We start from the raw sequence: 19,170 nt of genomic DNA, 5'->3' as shown, positions 1-19,170 counted from the left end.
TTTGAAAGTCCCTAAACTTTCTGACTCAACAACTTCCCCGGGCAAGGCATTCCATGCCTCGACCACTCTCTGGGTAAAGAACCTTCCCCTGACATCCCCCTTATAACTCCCACCCTTCACCTTAAATTTATGACCCCTTGTAACGCTTTGCTCCACCTGGGGAAAAAGTTTCTGACTGTCTACCCTATCTATTCCCCTGATCATCTTATAAACCTCTATCATGTCACCCCTCATCCTTCTCCGTTCTAATGAGAAGAGGCCTAGAATGTTCAGCCTTTCCTCGTAAGACTTATTCTCCATTCCAGGCAACATCCTGGTAAATCTCCTCTGCACCCTCTCCAAGGCTTCCACATCCTTCCTAAAATGAGGCGACCAGAACTGCACACAGTACTCCAAATGAGGCCTTACCAAGGTCCTGTACAGCTGCATCATCACCTCACGGCTCTTACATTCAATCCCTCTGCTAATGAACGCTAACACCCCATATGCCTTCTTCACAGCCCTATCCACTTGAGTTGCAACTTTCAATGATCTATGCACATAGACCCCAAGGTCTCTCTGCTCCTCCACATGCCCAAGAACCCTACCGTTAACCCAGTATTTTGCATTCATGTTTGTCCTTCCAAAATGGACGACCTCACACTTTTCAGGGTTAAACTCCATCTGCCACTTTTCAGCCCAGCACTGCAACCTATCCAAGTCCCTTTGCAGACGACAATAGCCCTCCTCGGTATCCACAACTCCACCAACCTTTGTATCATCTGCAAATTTACTGACCCACCCTTCGACTTCCTCATCCAAGTCGTTAATAAAAATCACAAACAGGAGAGGACCCAGAACTGATCCCTGCGGCACGCCACTGGTAACTGGGCTCCAGGCTGAGTATTTACTATCTAAGACCACTCTCTGCCTTCTATCAGTTAGCCAATTCTTAATCCAACTGGCCACATTCCCCACTATCCCATGCCTCCTGACTTTCTCCATAAGTCTACCATGGGGGACCTTATCAAATGCCTTACTAAAATCCATGTACACCACATCCACTGGTTTACCCTCATCCACTTGCTTGGTCACCTGCTCAAAGAATTCAATCAGGCTTGTGAGGCAAGACCTACCCCTCACAAAACCGTGCTGACTGTCCCGAATCAAGCAGTGTCTTTCCAGATGCTCAGAAATCCTATCCCTCAGCACCTTTTCCATCAACTTGCCTACCACCGAAGTAAGACTAACTGGCCTGTAATTCCCAGGGTTGTTCCTATTCCCTTTCTTGAACAGGGGCACAACATTTGCCACCCTCCAATCACCTGGTACCACCCCCGTCAGCAGAGAAGATGAAAAGATCATTGCCAGCGGCTCTGCAATTTCATCCCTTGCTTCCCATAACATCCTTGGATATACCCCGTCAGGCCCGGGAGACTTGTCTATCTTCAAGTTATTCAAAAACCCCAACACATCTCCCCTCCTAACGAGCACTTCCTCGAGCTTACCAGTCTGCTTCCCACCGTCCTCTTCAGTAATACACCCCTTCTCATTCGTAAATACCGAAGAGAAGTACTCATTCAAAACCTCACTTATCTCTTCCGGCTCAACACACAGTCTCCCGCTATTGTCCTTGACCGGACCTACGGTCCCCCTAGTCATCCTCATATTTCTGACATACGCGTAAAAGGCCTTGGGGTTTTCTTTTATCCTACCCGCCAAGCATTTTTCATGCCCTCTCTTAGCTCTCCTAATCCCTTTCTTCAGATCCTTCCTGGCCATCTTGTATCCCTCCAGAGCTATGCCTGTGCCCTTTTTCCTCAACTTTATATACGCATCCTTCTTCTTCCTAACAAGACTCTCAACCTCTCTTGTCAACCACGGTTCCCTCACATGACCATCCCTTCCCTGTCTGACAGGGACATGCTTATCAATGGCCCCTACTATCTGCTCCTTGAAAAAGTTCCACATTTCGACCGTGCCCTTCCCTGCCAGCATATGCTCCCAACTTATGCTCCTCAGTTCCTGCCTGACAGCATCATATCTACCCTTCCCCCAATTGTAAACCTTGCCCTGTTGCACATACCTATCCCTCTCCATTACCACAGTGAATGCTACAGAATTGTGATCACTATCTCCAAAGTGCTCGCCCACCAACAGCTCTATCACTTGCCCTGGTTCATTACCTAGTACCAAATCCAATATTGCCTCCCCTCTGGTCGGGCAGTCTACATACTGAGTCAGAAAAGCTTCCTGGACATACTGCACAAACACTACCCCATCCAAACTATTCGATCTAAAGAGTTGCCAATCAATATTTGGGAAGTTGAAATCCCCCATAATTACTACCCTGTGACTTCTGCTCCTTTCCAAAATCTGTTTCCCAATCTGCTCTTCCACCTCCCTGCTGCTATTGGGGGGCCTATAGAAAACTCCCATCAAGGTGACTGCTCCTTTCCTGTTCCTGACCTCAACCCACAGTGCCTCAGTCGGCAGATCCTCCTCGAAAATTCTTTCAGCAGTTGTTACACTATTTCTAACTAACAATGCCACCCCCCCACCTCTTTTACCACCATTCCTAATCTTATGAAAACATCTATAACCAGGTACCTCCAAAAACCATTCCTCCCCCTCACCTATCCACGTTTCAGTGATGGCCACAACATCGTAGTCCCAAGTGCCCATCCACGCCTTCAATTCACTCACCTTATTCCTGATGCTTCTTGCGTTGAAGTATACGCACTTTAACCCTTCTCCGTGCCCATCTGTCCTCTGCGACAGTGCTACCTTCCCCAATACCTCACTACACTCTTTGTCTTTCTGAGTGGACCCACTGGTCCCTGGATTACAAGTCCGGTTCTTAAACTGAGGTAGAGTTCCTTCTAGTTTTGCACCCAGATTCTACTGCAATCAGCTGAACCAGTGCAAAAGATGGAGAAATTTTGAACGCAAGTGAGTTACATCCAAAACCACTTACGCTCACATTTTCTGCAATGTTTTACACTAATTCAACATTCAATTTTCAAGATCAGGTCCTGCTCATAAAACAGGCCAAACCCCTCGGTCAAAAGTGCGAGTTTTCACCGATTGCATTGGTTCGGGAAGGCTTTCAAATTTCACTTATTTTCTTAGCAACAAAGGCACATTTGAAAATGTACTCATATCAAAAAATATTTACAAAGAAACTAACTCGCGTACAACAAATGAAATTAGTAAAAGGTTCAGTCTACCCTTTAAAGTCATTTTCAGTGATTTTAAAATCAGGCTACCCACAGTGGGGGGGGGGGGGGGGGGGTTGCGGGGAGGACTGCACACCCTTACGAAAAATCCTTATTTTTGCTGATAAACCCATTTCCAGCTGCATTAATAATACTGTACCAGGTTTTCACTCTTAAATATATCAAGCAATACCGCTTAATGGAAAGAAAAAAGAAAATTATGTTCTATTACACTGACCAATTGCGCTGGTTCATAGTAAATTTTAGCAGACAGTTGAGCTGTAGCCTAGCCAGCGCAATTTCAAGCATATTTCAGGTGCAATTTCCCAATTGTGCTGTTATGAAACTCACTAGGAAAATATTAATTTCATCGATTGGAACTTTGCCTGAGACTTTTACTGGCAATTTTTACAAATAACTTCTTTTAAAAAGCAGTGACTCCTGACAATTCAGCGCATACGCACAAAGATCGCGAATGTCATCAATGCGTGCCAACATTTGCCAGCTTGCCAGTATGAATGAGTGCATGTGGTCACCACGCAATGATGTCCTCACCCCTCAATGGCCATCTCCAGTCACCCGAACAGTACCCTGCTCCCTCCCCCATCCCTGCTCCAATCGCCACTTCTCCCTGCTCGATCGCTCGCTCCCCGCCACCTTCCCTCAGCCACTCGCTCCCTCCCCCCACACCCCTCAGCTACTCACTCCTGCCCCACTGACCGCGCACCCCCCTCTCAGCCACTCGCTACCACCCTCGACGCTTTCACCCCCACCCCCCGGCCACTGCTTCACCCCTCAGCCACTTGCTCCAGACCTCGCCACTGCTCCCCCCCACCCCACTTCCCCTCAGCCAATCATTCCCAATTCCTCGCTTCACCCCCTCCCCCCACCCTCGCTCCCTGCCTCCCCCACCGCCTGCTTGCTCCCCACTCCCCCCCCCCCCCCCCCTCCGGCCGCTGGCTCCAGGCTGCGCCGTTTCCCTCCTCACGGTCACTCACTCCCATGTCACCCCTTGTGGCCAGCCTTGCTTCTTTGGGCAGCGGGGCACAATCAAACGTGGGTGCGAGTGCCCGAGAGGAGGGTAGCGGCACAGCCCTGAGCAAGTGGTCGGGGACAGGGGGTGCAGGGAAATAGTGGGGAGCAAGCACCCGGAAAAATGGGGGGGGGGGCAGAAATAGCATGGAGCAAGCAGCTGGAAGGGGGTGGAGGTGGGGGAAGGAGCGCATGGCAAAGGGAAGGCAGAGGGGAGTGAGCGGCGATAAGATGGATGCAGGAAGGAGCGGCAAAGAGAAGCACAATGGCAGGAGGGAGAGTGGGACTGTTGGGGTTGGGGTGGAGGCAGCTATGACAACCATTGAAGGGATTTTCTGGTTGAATTTTTTTTGTGATAAATTGAGCAGTGCCATCTTTATTACTGCAGCTACCTGAGACGTCGCAGACATTGACCTTTCAGTGGAAGATGCTGCATTAGTGCATGTGCAAGTATTGTGCCACCTAGTGGCTGCGCTGTCAGCAAACACAGCCTTTAAAAAGGAGTATAATAAAAGCAAAATACTGCGGATGCTGGAAATCTGAAATAAAAACAAGAAATGCTGGAAATACTCAGCAGGTCTGGCAGCATCTGTGGAGACAGAAGCAGAGTTAACGTTTCAGGTCAGTGACCCTTCTTCAGAACTTTAAAAAGAGTAACCTGGCAGCCAAGATGGCCACGGAAATTTACATTTGAAACACCAAAGAATTAGACAGGAGACAACATGATGGATTCAACCTAGCCAAAACAATGGGGTGCTCTCTGATTAAATTACTTGAAATGGCTTTGTCAACACGGTCATCAAGAGCCATCGACTTTGAAAGAGCCAACCCTCTCTAAGTGTGACCGAACAGCTTAAGGTGTGGTAACTTGAATCTGAGAATTTTCCAGAAGGGCTTCATTAACCCAACGAAGCGGTTTGGGAATATCATGTGACTGCTGTGCAGCTTTGGACAAGCTACGTTTGGTCGGTTAGACCGCATATTAGTAACTGTTAGCCATCCAGGGATCTCTCTCTCCGTCTCTCCCTCCGTCTCTTTCCCCACCCCCCCCTCCCCTCCCCTTCAGTCCTCCTCTGTTGGCCCCTCATTAAGCTTGCTTATTTTTTCCCTCCCCTCCCCACCATCTTTGAGCTCCCCTATCACTAAGCATGCCTTCCAACCCTCCCTCCATCACCTAGATGTTTAAACAGCTCATTGCCCAACTTTTCCTTCCTGCCGCCTTCGCCTGTCTCCGCCCTCCTTCCGCCCCTCATCCCACCTTCCACTCTTACCTCCCTATCACCTCATTCCACTCCAAGTGAATGTTGCTTGATGGAGGAAATCAGAGGCATTAAAGTATTTTGTTATTAGCTCCTGCAGGAGAGAGTTGTTTTTTGTGTGAGATGGACAATATTGGAGTGATAACATGAAACTCGTAGACATATGTATTCTGTTAGTTTTCAACAGCATTTAAATGCCAATTCAGGAATCAGGTCATGATAGCACATGTGAGTACCAAAAAGCATTTAGAATGAGTGTGGCGAATGGATAACAGACAGATTAATGGAGGTACCAATTATCAGGCAACATTTGATAACAATTTGACCTTACAAAGTGACTAACACAGCAAAACATCTGAAGGCACATAAACAAGAGAGTCATCAACAGAAAAGCATTTTTGAAACCAAGCTACATAAGGAGATATCAGAGATGGTAAAACAAGTAGGTTTTAAGGAGCATCTTAAAGGAGGAGAGAGGGGTAGGGAGCAGAGAAATTCATGGAGGGAATTCCAGAGCTTAGGGCCCCGGCAGCTGAAAGCATGGCCACCAATGGAGCAGCGATTACAAACGGGGATGCTCAAGAGGCTAGAATTGGAGGAGTGCAGAGATCTGAGAGCGTTGTAGAGCTGGAAGACGTTACAGATATAGGGAGGGGCAAGATCAAGGAGGGTTTGAAAACGAGGATGAGAATTTTAAAATTGAAGTGTTGTTGGACTGGAATCCAATGTAGGCAAGCAAACAGGGGTGATGGATGAACGAGACTTGGCATGAGTTATGATATGAAAAAGTTTTGGATGAGCACAATGTCAGGCAAGCCCCACCCCCCCACCTGCCAAGAATGAGGAAACTTAACTTCACCAGATGAACATTGATTTTAAACTATCGATGGTGAAGAAAGAACTTGCTTTAAAAAACAATTGGAGACTTTGGCTGGAGAGAGACATTAGCATATCAACAGACAAGTACTTCAAAGGACAAAGGAGCTATTTCCTGCTCCAGTTTAATCCATAATGGACTTTTGATTACCAGACATTGAAGCATTCCAGGTTAACTACTAAGACGGCTGAATACACAAACAGACGTGGTCAGGCAAGTTTAGTCACATGACTGACTGTTGGAGTTTTTTGAATTTGAACTCAGAAGGCTGTTTGCTCCTGGACTGAGAACATCTCTCTCCTGTCTGCTCTCATCTCGCTCCACCAGCTTTGGAAACCACTGAAGACACATGAACCCCAAGAGAGAAAAGTATCCTACAGTGAACAAGGTTTAAGAAGAATACAGGGCCCCTACAAAAAGTAAGAGCTGTCTGCAATCAAGGACTCTACAGCGAGCTGAAAACACAGAAATAGTAACAAGAAACTCCCTTTTAGAGACTGCCTCAAAATGCTCCATTTTATTTTTCTTCTGCTCTTTTCTGTCCCTAGTTGCATGTGTATGCTAGCGTGGGCGCGTTGTATATCCGTAGGCGTTAACCGTATTAGAGTTTACATTTAAGGTTTAATAAATTTCACTGTTCTTCCTTTAAACCTAAAGAAAACCTGGTGTACTCATTTCTTTGCCTTACAATTGGAAAGCAGTGAACAAGGATTCACAAAGGGGGAGCTCAAAACACAGCGCGTTTAAAATTAAACCCTGCTACAATAAGACCAGGTGAAGACAGTAAAAGACCCCTAGACACCTTTCTCACCTGGTCATAACAAGAAGTTTATGGAGGGCGGAAGATGAGGGACTAGCCAAGAGAGCATTGGAATAGGCAAATCTAAAGGCAACAAAGCCATGGATGAGCTGAGGCAGGGTGAGTCGGGCAATGCCATGGCAGTAGAAATAGGCTGTCTTTTGGTGATTGAAAAGATAGGTGATCGGAAGCTCATCTCAGGGTTAAATATGACACCATGATTGCGAAAGGTTTGGCTCAACTTTAGACAGTTGCGAGGGATCAAAACAGTGGCCAGGGACCGGAGTTTGTGGCAAGGACCAAAGACAAAGATGTTCCGAAGATGGAAGCCAATTTGGAGGAAATTTCTGCTCATTCAATATTGGGTGTCAGACAAGCAGTGTGACAAATCACAGACAATAGAAGGGTCAAGAGAGGTGGTAGTGAGACTGAGCTGAATGTTGTCAACATACATGTGGAACCTGTTTTGTTTTCAGATGATGTTGCTGAGGGGCAGCATGCAGTTGCGAAATAGAAGGGGGCCAGGGACACCAGTGCAGCAGTGGGAAGAGAAGCCATTGCAGGTGATTCCCCGACTACAATTCAATAAATAAGAGTGCAACCAGACATGGGCAATTAAACAGGGAAAGTCACTCTTGAGATTTACTAATGGACAGGACTTCCTGAGTTGGGTTAATTTAAAAATAGAAAGTTTGTGATCCAGATATGTTGCAAAATGTCACCTGTGGTAGCAGAGTAAAGTTCAGACAGGGGAAGACTACCTAGCTCACATAGGCACACTATTTCCTTGGTGCATTTCTTATAACCTTGAAACCTATTTTCTGTTCTTCTAAAGGTCTGTAGAGACCTCGCCTGATGAGTCAAGTGCAGCGTATCCTCTGGCTCACGGAGTCAAGGGAAGAGTATCCCATGGCACAGAGTAAACTTACAGCAGCAACTTATACATTTCGACATCTAACTGTCAGGTTCACACATGGGTGTTAGTTACAAACTTGAGTCAGAGAAATGACAACTGTATCCCAATGAAGCACAGGCAGTAAGTCTAGCACTGTGAGGTACAACACTGAACTAGGACATACTGTGTCTGCATTTAAAAGGGAGAAAAGGTGTAGGGGATTTGTTTCTGTTGCTTAAAGCACTCTCCTATGTCTGTGCAATAAATACATAATCACAAAAATATTCTTTGCAGTTTTTTTTAAAAAAGGAGTCATTCTGCCCCAGTGGAGGTGGTACCTGGACCCATCCCAGGTATCATTTGTTGAACGACAATTTGACTGCAGGCCTGATCAGCTCTATTTATTCAACAGAAAATTACAAATTTAGACAAGCATTAGAATTGATTCAGAGTCAGGTAACCCCAGGGAAATATGATCAGCCAACAACATGGGCCACCCAAAGCTCTCCTGGCCAACATTTATTCCAACCATAGACTCAGATAGAATTGTAGAATGGTTACAACACAGGAGGCCATTTGGCCCATCGTGCATGTGCCAGCTCTCTGCAAGAGCAATTTAGCTAGTCCCGTTCCTCTGCCCTTTCCCTATAGCCCTGAAAATATTTCCTCTTCAAATAATTATCTAATTCCCTTTTGAATGCCATGATTAAATCTGCCTCCACCACAATCTCAGGCAGTGCAATCCTGATACTAACCACTTGCTGCATAAAATAGTTTTTCCTCAGGTCGCCTTTGGTTCTTTTGCCATTCACGTTAAATCAGCGTCCTGGTTCTTGGCGCTTCTGCCAACGGGAACAATTTCCCCCCATCTACTCTAGTGACTAAACTCCTCATGATGTTAAACTCCTCTATCAAATCTCCTCTTAATCTTCTCTTCTCAAAGGAGAACACACACACAGCTTCTCCAATCTATCCACCTAACTGAAGTTCCACATCCCTGGAACCACTCTCCTAAATCTTTTCTGCACCCTCTCTAAAGCCTTCACATCCTTCCTAAAGTGCAGCGCCAAGAATTGGACACAATACTCCAGTTGAGGCCGAACCAGTGTTTTATAAAAGATTCATCATAACTTCCTTCATAATATAAATAAAACAGATTATCTAGCCATTATCGCATTTGTTTATCACACTGGCCATTATCACTGCCAGTGGGAGCTTGCTGTGGACAGATTGGCTACTGCATTTCCTGCATTATAACATGGTGACAGTTGAGAAGTACTTCATTGGTTGTAACGTGCTTTGGGATATCCTGAGGTTACGAAAGGTACTATTTAAATGGAAGTTCTTTTTTCCCTGGGGTTAGGAGCCTCTGGATCGGCTCCCAAGCCCACACCAAAGTCGCCAACATTATTAACACGAAACCACACCAGCAGCAGGGTGCTTTTCCCCCATCAGTGACATAACTGAAATAGCCTGAAGGGGAAAGACCCAAAAATGCAGGTCACCCCAAGACAGAAAATTCAATGGTTCCTTTAACTGGTAACGAACAAGCATTTTTCTTTTTTTCATAGCTACTAGGTGAATAAGTTGAGTGAAAGACATTTCACTAACTTCTGTTCCCCTTTTGTCACTTATTAGGTTATGTCTACAATCAACGCATTCACCATCACAAATTCCTGGTGTCCATCCCAATGCCAGCTCCACGCACTCTCACACATCCTTCCTCTTCCTTTTGCCTCGATGATCAATATGTTCACTCAGCTTCATCCGTTCCAAGCTCAAATGCCAGCCACATTCCTCTCGCAGATACTACCCCTCATGTCACACTGCCCCTCAAGTCATCCCACCTTTTCCAACTGTCTCACTCTGCCTCTCACCTCCCCACTTTAGTGTGACTTCTAAAATGGTGGAATGGAGAAAAAGAAAAGCAAGGATTAAGAAATAAAATATTTGTATGCGAGTTGATCTCTCGTGACAATGCAAATGAAATGGGTTAGAGCGTGGGAAATAGTTGTGCATTTTTCTTACTTTTTAAATGTATTGAATTTTATATTATAGTTTAGTAGCATAGCAATTTGGGAAGCAGAGAAATTGAGTATAGTCGGGAGCATATCAATTGCTTTTTTTTTTTATAAACAGACTAAAGGAGCCGGGAGATCACCTGAATACACAGCATCAGTTTCCACATGTACGCTGATAACACCCAATTCTATCCCACCATCACCTCTCTCGACCCATTCACTGTCTCTAAATTATCAGACTGCTTGTTCGACATCCAGGACAGGACGAGCAGAACTTTCCTTCAATTAACTATCGGGAAGACTGAAGCCATTGTCTTCGGTCCAAGCCACAAACTTTGTTCCCTCGCCACCGATTCCATCCCTCTCCCTGGCAACTGTCTGAGGTTGAATCAGACTGTTTGCAACCTTGGTGTCATATTTAACCCCAAGATGAGCTTCATACCCACACCATCACGAAGACCATCAATTTCCACCTCTATCACTGGACTCCACCCCACCTCAGCTCACTTGCTGCTAAAACTCTCATTCACACCTGTGCTACCGCTAGACTTCCCACATACTGTCCTCCATAAACTTGAGGTCATCCAAAACTCTGTTGCCCATGTCCCAACTTGTACCAAGTCCTGTTCACCCATCACCCCTGCTCTCGCCAACTGACACTAGCTCTTGATTAAACAACGCCTCAATTTTAAAATTCTCATCTCTGCTTTCAAATCTTTCCATGGCCGCCCACTTCCCCATCTCCTCCAGCCACACAACCCTCAGATATCTGCACTTCTCCAATTCTGGCCTCTTGCATATCCGAGATTTTCACGCTCTCCATCTCTCGAACTCCCTTTCATCCTTTAACAAGCTCCTTAAAAACTACCTCATTGACCAAGCTTTTCATCATCTGCCTGAATATCGTCTCATGTGGTTCGGCGTCAAATTTTGTTTAATAACGCTCTTGTGAAGCGCCTTGGGGCATTTTACTACATTAATGGCACTATATAAATATGAGTTGCTGTTGAGATGTAATCCAAGCTAATGAAAGGTCATCGACCTGAAACATTAACTCTGTCTCCACAGCTGCTGCCTGATCTGCTGAGTATTTCTGGCATTTTCTGTTTTTATTTCAGATTTCTAGCATCTGCAGTATTTTGTGCTGCTGTTCCACCAATGGTTTGAGATTGTAATTACAGCACAAGTTTCTATTATAAACATCAACATAGGAATTGAAGAAGAAATATCAACTGAAAACGATGACACAGAAGATTTTGCAGACAAAATAAAGATTTTTCATATATTAAAAATTGATCCCCACGGTGGAGTCAAGGTGAAAGGCATTATTCAGGTCAAGTAGGGCTAGAGAAAAAGGGGGTAAATGAATAACTGAACCATGATCCAAGGACAGAATGATGGGATGAGATGGATGGCAGCAAGACAAAGAGAAGGGGACCAGAGGAATTACTTCGAGCAAGGGGAAAGTGGCGAACAGCTTGCTTAAAGTCAGACCCCATCTGGAGTACTGCGTTCAGTATTGGCACCAAACTCATAAAAGTCAAAATAAAAACAGAAAATGCCAGAAATACTCAGCTGGTCTGGCAGCATCTGTGGAGGGAGAAACAGAGTTAATGTTTCAGGTCCGCGACCTTTCATTAGAACTGATAAAAGTTAGAAATATATTAAGTTTTAAGTAGGCAAAATGGGAGAGGGTGCAAAAAGAACAAAAAGGGAAGGTCTCTGATAGGGTGAAAGATAGGAGAGATTAAATGACAAAAGAGTTGGTGGGACAGAGCCAAAGGGAGTGGTAATGGTACAAGTAAATAAACAAAAGACATGTGCAAAGCAGGTGCGAATGGCAGAATGATGAGCAGCTACAGTCCGAAAGCAAAAACAAGAGAACAGAAAAGCCACCAAGATTAAGACCACAACGTGCAAAGAAAAGGAATCAAAATGGGGGCAGAGATGATGATCTTCTCCCCCCCCCCCCCCCCCTTACCCTCTCTCCTCCACCAACCCCCCCTTACCCTCTCTCCTCCACCAACCCCCCCCCCTTACCCTCTCTCCTCCACCAACCCCCCCCCTTACCCTCTCTCCTCCACCAACCCCCCCCCCTTACCCTCTCTCCTCCACCAACCCCCCCCTTACCCTCTCTCCTCCACCAACCCCCCCCTTACCCTCTCTCCTCCACCAACCCCCCCCTTACCCTCTCTCCTCCACCAACCCCCCCCTTACCCTCTCTCCTCCACCAACCCCCCCCTTACCCTCTCTCCTCCACCAACCCCCCCCCCTTACCCTCTCTCCTCCACCAACCCCCCCCCCTTACCCTCTCTCCTCCACCAACCCCCCCCCCTTACCCTCTCTCCTCCACCAACCCCCCCCCTTACCCTCTCTCCTCCACCAACCCCCCCCTTACCCTCTCTCCTCCACCAACCCCCCCCCCCTTACCCTCTCTCCTCCACCAACCCCCCCCCTTACCCTCTCTCCTCCACCAACCCCCCCCCCCCTTACCCTCTCTCCTCCACCAACCCCCCCCCCCCTTACCCTCTCTCCTCCACCAACCCCCCCCCCTTACCCTCTCTCCTCCACCAACCCCCCCCCCTTACCCTCTCTCCTCCACCAACCCCCCCCCTTACCCTCTCTCCTCCACCAACCCCCCCCTTACCCTCTCTCCTCCACCAACCCCCCCCCTTACCCTCTCTCCTCCACCAACCCCCCCTTACCCTCTCTCCTCCACCAACCCCCCCCCTTACCCTCTCTCCTCCACCAACCTCCCCCCTTACCCTCTCTCCTCCACCAACCCCCCCCCCTTACCCTCTCTCCTCCACCAACCCCCCCCCCTTACCCTCTCTCCTCCACCGCCCCCCCCTTACCCTCTCTCCACCGCCCCCCCCCCTTACCCTCTCTCCACCGCCCCCCCCCCTTACCCTCTCTCCACCGCCCCCCCCCCTTACCCTCTCTCCTCCACCCCCCACTTACCCTCTCTCTCCGCACAAAGTCACTCACCAGCATAGGTAGCCCGTACTTCAACGTCTTGCTCCTGCTCAGTAGGCTCATGACACCGGACCAGAGCTCCCCCTGGAACCACTCAGCACTTACTCTTCCCAAGTGATGATAGGAAGTCAAACCTAGGCGCGGATTCCGGGGAATGTTTTTATCGCTGCACGCACACTTCCGCTTCCGGCTGTGCAGCGCTGATCCCGCTCCGGACTGCAGACGGCCCGGGGGTGGTGATGGTTTTGGGTGTTAGCAGGGCCGGGATGCAGCCTGGAACCACTCAGTTCAGTGAAAAACAATTCATCCAATTCCAATGTAAGAAATTTCATCTCTCGTAAAAAATCAGCCACACCTTAAGGAGCTTCACTCTCAAAGAGAAAATGTGCCCCTTACCCAACATTTCACGTACTGTTCAGAGCCCTGTGTCTTATTTCCATTTAATGTTGTTAAATGGTACTGGAGCTCTGATGTTCATGGTTATGGAAGTTGTGCATTCTTTTTATTAAGTTACATGAACTGGGTATTGGCACACAACCTGATGGATTTCAGTTCTGATAAGATTTGTTTTTAACAATAAAACAAATACCTGAACTCAGCTCACACTGTCCAGATTGATTTCTAATGGCTGCCAGCACAAGTGTTTGGTGGTACTGTTATTTAAAGTTGCTGAAGTCTACAGGGAGAGGTGTGGCATGTGGTGAAGGCCATTCTTCTGATATCAAGGGTTCTGCTCAGACCAGTTGCTCCCAGTCATGGGTCCTGTACTTTCTAGCCCCCTTAGCCTACAGCATGACCGGGAGAATCAACAGAGGTGACACAGATGAAGTCAAGCTACTCAAAGAGGGAGGATTGGGAGAAGGGATCTCAACAAGAAACCATATTTGCGCAGGCCTTCAGCGAGCAATTCTTCTATCCAAACCGCAGTGAGGAACAGTGCGGTAGACACCTCCACTTCATCAAGGAGTTGCTCACTGAAATCTGCCTCTTGTTACAGCCTGCACTGCAGCCTCAGAGCAGGACAACTACGCATTGTCTATGGCTGTGAAGGTGACCATGGCCATAAACCTTTATGTGTTGGACTGCTTCCAGGTTGCAGCAGGCAATATTTGCAGCATCTACCAGCTGTCTGCTGTTGCGTAAGGGAGGTAACTGAGGCTCTGTGAGCAAAGAAAGCTGAATATATTTAATTCAGAGAGAAGCAGGCTGAGCAAGCATGTGGCTTCGCCAGGATTGCAGGCTTCACCATTGTGCAGGTTGCCATTGACTGCATGCACGTCGCTTTGCGGGCACTGCATGAAAATTCTGAGATGTACAGCAAGTGGAAAGCAGTCCACTTCCTCAATAGCCAGCTGGCATGTGACCATACTCAGTGCATCATCTCTGGTATCCTAGTAGATACCAGAATGCAGCTGTCTGCTGTACCATCAGTATTTAAGCCACGATGATGAACCAAAAAGTAGCTACTGGGTGACAAGGGTTATCCACTGACCAACTGGTTCATGACGCACACATGGGCAGCATTCGGTCGGCTTGTGGTTTTGTTACTAGACTAGTAATCTAGAAGCCTGGATTAATGGTCCAGAGTGAGATGGAATCCTCGTGTGCGGACCGCGGTCTGTGCAGCTGACTTGTTGGGTGCTTTAACTTCAGACCCCATTTGAAACTGAAACTAAAAGGCCTTAATGTTCTGAGAGGTCAGAATCAGGTTAAATAAGCATTTTTTTTAGCAAAAGCATGTGATTGGAGCTTGGATTTCAGTTTCACAAAAGCTGAGAAAGTTGTTGTTAAAAGAGACAGCAAAAAGCTGCAAGGCTGGGTGTTTATTTAAAAAGTTTCCCAGAGCTGCTGAACTGAGCCTGTTTTCTGGGAACTATCCCTTGGAAAATACAAGTTGCTGCCGTTGTTTACGATGCCTTAAAGAGTTACATAAGTAACTGCATGAAATGGGTGGCGCAGTGGTTAGCACCGCAGCCTCACAGCTCCAGCGAACCGGATTCGGTTCTGGGTACTGCCTGTGCGGAGTTTGCAAGTTCTCCCTGTGACCGCATGGGTTTCCGGTGGGTACTCCGGTTTCCTCCCACAGCCAAAGACTTGCAGGTTGATAGGTAAATTGGCCATTGTAAATTGCCCCTAGTGTAGATAGGTGGTAGGAGAATTGAGGGAAGGTGGGGATGTGGTAGGGAATATGGGATTAATGTATGATTAGTATAAATGGGTGGTTGATGGTCAGCACAGACTCAGTGGGCCGAAGGGCCTGTTTCAGTGCTGTATCTCTCTATGACTCTAAGTAGGACCAGTGAAGCTACACCACCAGGACTGTATGAGCAAAACTCCAGAAGGGCGGACAGTTTTGATGGAGACAGTATCGGCGGGGTTCAGAGTGCAGAGAAACTTCCATCGAGTGGAAACTGATAGGACTGCCAAAGAACTTGTGAAATATTTCCTTATAGCACCTGATGGTTAACGCGTAACCTTTAAGATAGGGATACATCGATCCTGGTTAAATTGTTAGTTCAAGTTTAATTTTTGTTGGTTTTGGTTTGAGTGCTAAAGGTAAAATTTATAAAAGTGAAATCTTGTCCATTTGGGATTTGTTTTCTAAATTGGGGTCAGGATTTGATTTTTTTTTTTGGTTTGTTGGTGGTCTCCACAGGGATCATAACAAGAGACACAACTTCAAATCCAGCTGGGAAATTTAGATTCAATTATTTAAATTAATCTGGAATAAAAAGCTAGTATCAGTACTAGTGACCATGAAACAACTCGATTGTTGTAAAAACCAATCTGGTTCACTAATGACCTTGAGGGAAGCAAATCTGCCTTACCTGGACTGGTCTGTATGTGACTCCAGACCCACAGCAATGTGATCGACTCTTAACTGCCCTCTGAAAAGGCCTTGCAAGGGAGCTGCTCATCGCCACCTTCTCAAGGGCAATTAGGGATGGGCAATAAATGCTGGTCTTGCCAGTGACGCCCAGATCCCATGAATGAATTTTTAAAAAGCATGCACATAACAAAAGGCATGCTGCCACACAAAATGTCATCCACTCTGGAAAAGCCCTGCAGTACTTATCAGAATACATGTTTAAATTCATCGTGGTCTGCTGCATGCTGCACGACCTCACCATCATGAGGATACAGCCCTTTCCACTAGGCATACGGCGAGTAGCTGAGGAAGAGCAGGGATACAGTAGCGTAATGGTTATGTTGCTTGACTGGTAATTCAGACTAATAATCCAGAAATGTGAGTTCAAATCCCACCACTCCAGTTGGGGAATTTAAATTCAGTTAACTAAATACATTTGGAATTAAAAAGCTAGCATCAGTAATGGTGACAATGGAACTACCAGATTGTCATAAAAACCCATATGGTTCATTGATACCCTTTAGGGTGGAAAATCTGCTGTCCGTACCCACTCTGGTCTTTATGTGACTCCACACTCAAGGGCAATTAGGGATGTGTAATAAATACTGGCCAGCCAGTGACGCCCACATCCCACAAATGAATTTAAAAAAACACCCACATGGTTGACTCTAAATTACCCTCTCAAATGGCCTAGCAAGCACCTTAGTTGTATCAATAAAACCATGAGTAGTATGGGAATACCTTCACAAGACCGACTTCAACAGTTGAAAAAGGTGGCTCCCCATCACCCCACCTTCTCAACAGCAACTTGGGATGAGCAGTAAATGCTGGCCTTGTCATGAATGAATGAAAAAAGATAGAGGAGGAGAAAGAGAGAAGGCAGCCAACACATCCCCTTTCTGGCTGAGTTGTCTGTGATTGGCTTATCGGGCTGTATTAGTGAACACAACCCCAAATGCCACGCCTTACCTTCTCTCTGTAACTGACCATCACAGTGCCCTCTTGATCACATTCCAAACCAACTTTATCAATCAAACCATACAAATGCCACCTGATCCCCTTTGTGCATCCCCCGAGTGCCTCTCTTCAATGTGTCTTTGCCTGTCCTAGTGCCACTATGTTCAGTTCAGAGATACAGCACTGAAACAGGCCCTTCGGCCCACCGAGTCTGTGCCGACCATCAACCATCCATTTATACTAATCCTACACTAATCCCATATTCCTACCACATCCCCACCTGTCCCTATATTTCCCTACCATCTACCTATACTCGGGGCAATTTATAATGGCCAATTTACCTACCAACCTGCAAGTCTTTTGGCTTGTGGGAGGAAACCGGAGCACCCGGAGAAAACCCACGCAGACACAGGGAGAACTTGCAAACTCCACACAGGCAGTACCCAGAATTGAACCCGGGTCGCTGGAACTGTGATGCTGCGGTGCTAACCACTGCGCCACTGTGCCACCCACAGTGTGATACCCCAGTGTCTGCAGCATGGCTGGTGGAAAGTTGCGGACTTTCAGTTGGGAAGACTTCAGATGGCCTTGCGGGATGCCCTCGAGCAGCTCTGGGCCTAGAAGGCCTAACTTGGACTGTACCACCTTGGCATGAGTAGTCTGGACTGGCTAGTCCACAGGCAATAGCAATGACACTGGTGCAGTGGTAGGAGGACGAAATGCTGTCATCCTGAGAGAGAGCAGCATGTTCATGCTCCACAGAACCACTGCCACTTCAACTGGACAGGGCTTTAGCAATCCCAGCAATGCTTTGTGGACAGATTGCTGTGATACCCTGCAAGCCCTTTTTCACACTAGTATCCACAGTTATAATAGCAGTAGATTGAACTTGCATGGCAGAAGCAGAGTTTGCATGAGAGCAGTCTGAGCTTCCACTGCAGCATCCAGATGTTCGATCTGCTTGTGCTGCATTGGAAGCTAAGATAGCGACCATCAGATGTTGCATCATGCTTGGGTCCGCAAGTGTGCAAATGGATGTTGCCACCATGGAAAAGATAGCCTCCAAGCTCTGCACAAAGCCCTGTGTCAAGTTGGTGCCGGACTCCTCCATGCTCCTCAACAGTGACTGCAGGCTTTCTGGCAAGCCCATCAATACATCAAGCATTTCGCTGTGCATACCCATCAGCCTTTTTCTTTAGGCTGGCCCATCAAAGTCCTTACCCGAGTCCTGTGCCGCAGAATTCATGGGAGACCTCGCCCTCTGGTGAGCTGACACCTGTGCTACCCTTTTCCCCTGCTCTGGCTGCAGATCTCATGCTCAGTGTCTCACTACGTGCAGATCCACCTCTAAGCTACCCTCTAAAGTACATACAATGTCAGTATCTGAGCTGATGGCTGCGAGTGGGGAGAGCAATTGACAATGTTCCTCTTCATAACTGTCTTCCTGCAATTCCACCTCATTCTCTTCCACTCCTGGTCAGGTTGTGGTTCTTTGATGTCTGAAAGGAGAAAGGCACTTGGGTAGAGTTGCAGTAAGGGGAGAGGTGGACAGCAAGAGGTGCATGCTGGCACCATGTGCAGCTTGAAAATTAGAAGAGATGTGGGATGTGAGAAGGAGAATTAAGTATGAGTGTCATCACCTTCAGTGGTTTCAGTGCTGCCACTGGCCTCAGACTTGAAAGGGAGGAGGTTTTAGCGGTTTTAGCGGGCTTAAAAGTGGATAAATCCCTATGTCCAGATGAGATGTATCCCAGGCTGCTATATGAGGCCAGGGAAGAGATAGCAGGGGCTCCAACACAAATTTTCAAATCCTCTCTAGCCACAGGAGAAGTGCCAGAGGACTGGAGGACAGCCAATGTGGTACCATTATTCAAGAAGGGTAGCAGGGATAAACCAGGTAATTACAGGCCAGCAACTCTAACATCAGTGGTAGGGAAAGTATTGGAAAAAATTCTGAGGGACAGGATTAATTTCTACGTGGAGAGGCAGGGATTAATCAGGGATAGTCAGTATGGCTTTGTCAGGGGGAGATCATGCCTAACAAATCTGATAGAATTTTTCGAGGAGGTGACTAGGTGTGTAGATGAGGGTAAAGCAGTTGATGTGGTCTACATGGACTTCAGTAAGGCTTTTGATAAGGTCCCACATGGGAGATTGGTCAAGAAGGTAAGAGCCCATGGGGTCCAGGGATCCAGGGCAATTTGGCAAATTAAATCCAAACTTGGCTTAGTGGCAGGAGGCAGAGAGTGCTGCTCGAGGGTTGTTTTTGCAATTGGAAGCCTGTGACC

The 19,170-nt window shown here is 47.1% G+C and overlaps 1 protein-coding gene across 1 annotated transcript in view; it reads right to left on the bottom strand.

Annotated features, from left to right (window-relative positions):
* The window catches only part of cox16 (cytochrome c oxidase assembly factor COX16), a 121,628-nt gene extending 108,412 nt beyond the window's left edge, over window positions 1–13,216 (bottom strand). Inside the window, 1 exon segment of the mRNA XM_068038375.1 lies at window positions 13,069–13,216. Within this exon segment, the coding sequence (XP_067894476.1) occupies window positions 13,069–13,119 (51 nt within the window). The 5' untranslated portion in view covers window positions 13,120–13,216.
* Between the last annotated feature and the right edge of the window lie 5,954 nt (window positions 13,217–19,170).

The sequence above is a fragment of the Heterodontus francisci genome, chromosome 9 (genome assembly GCF_036365525.1).
Source record: "Heterodontus francisci isolate sHetFra1 chromosome 9, sHetFra1.hap1, whole genome shotgun sequence".
In the NCBI taxonomy this organism is placed as follows: Eukaryota; Metazoa; Chordata; class Chondrichthyes; order Heterodontiformes; family Heterodontidae; genus Heterodontus; species Heterodontus francisci.
The sequence above is the reverse complement of the archived record's forward strand: the minus strand, read 5'-3'. Positions and strand labels throughout refer to the sequence as shown.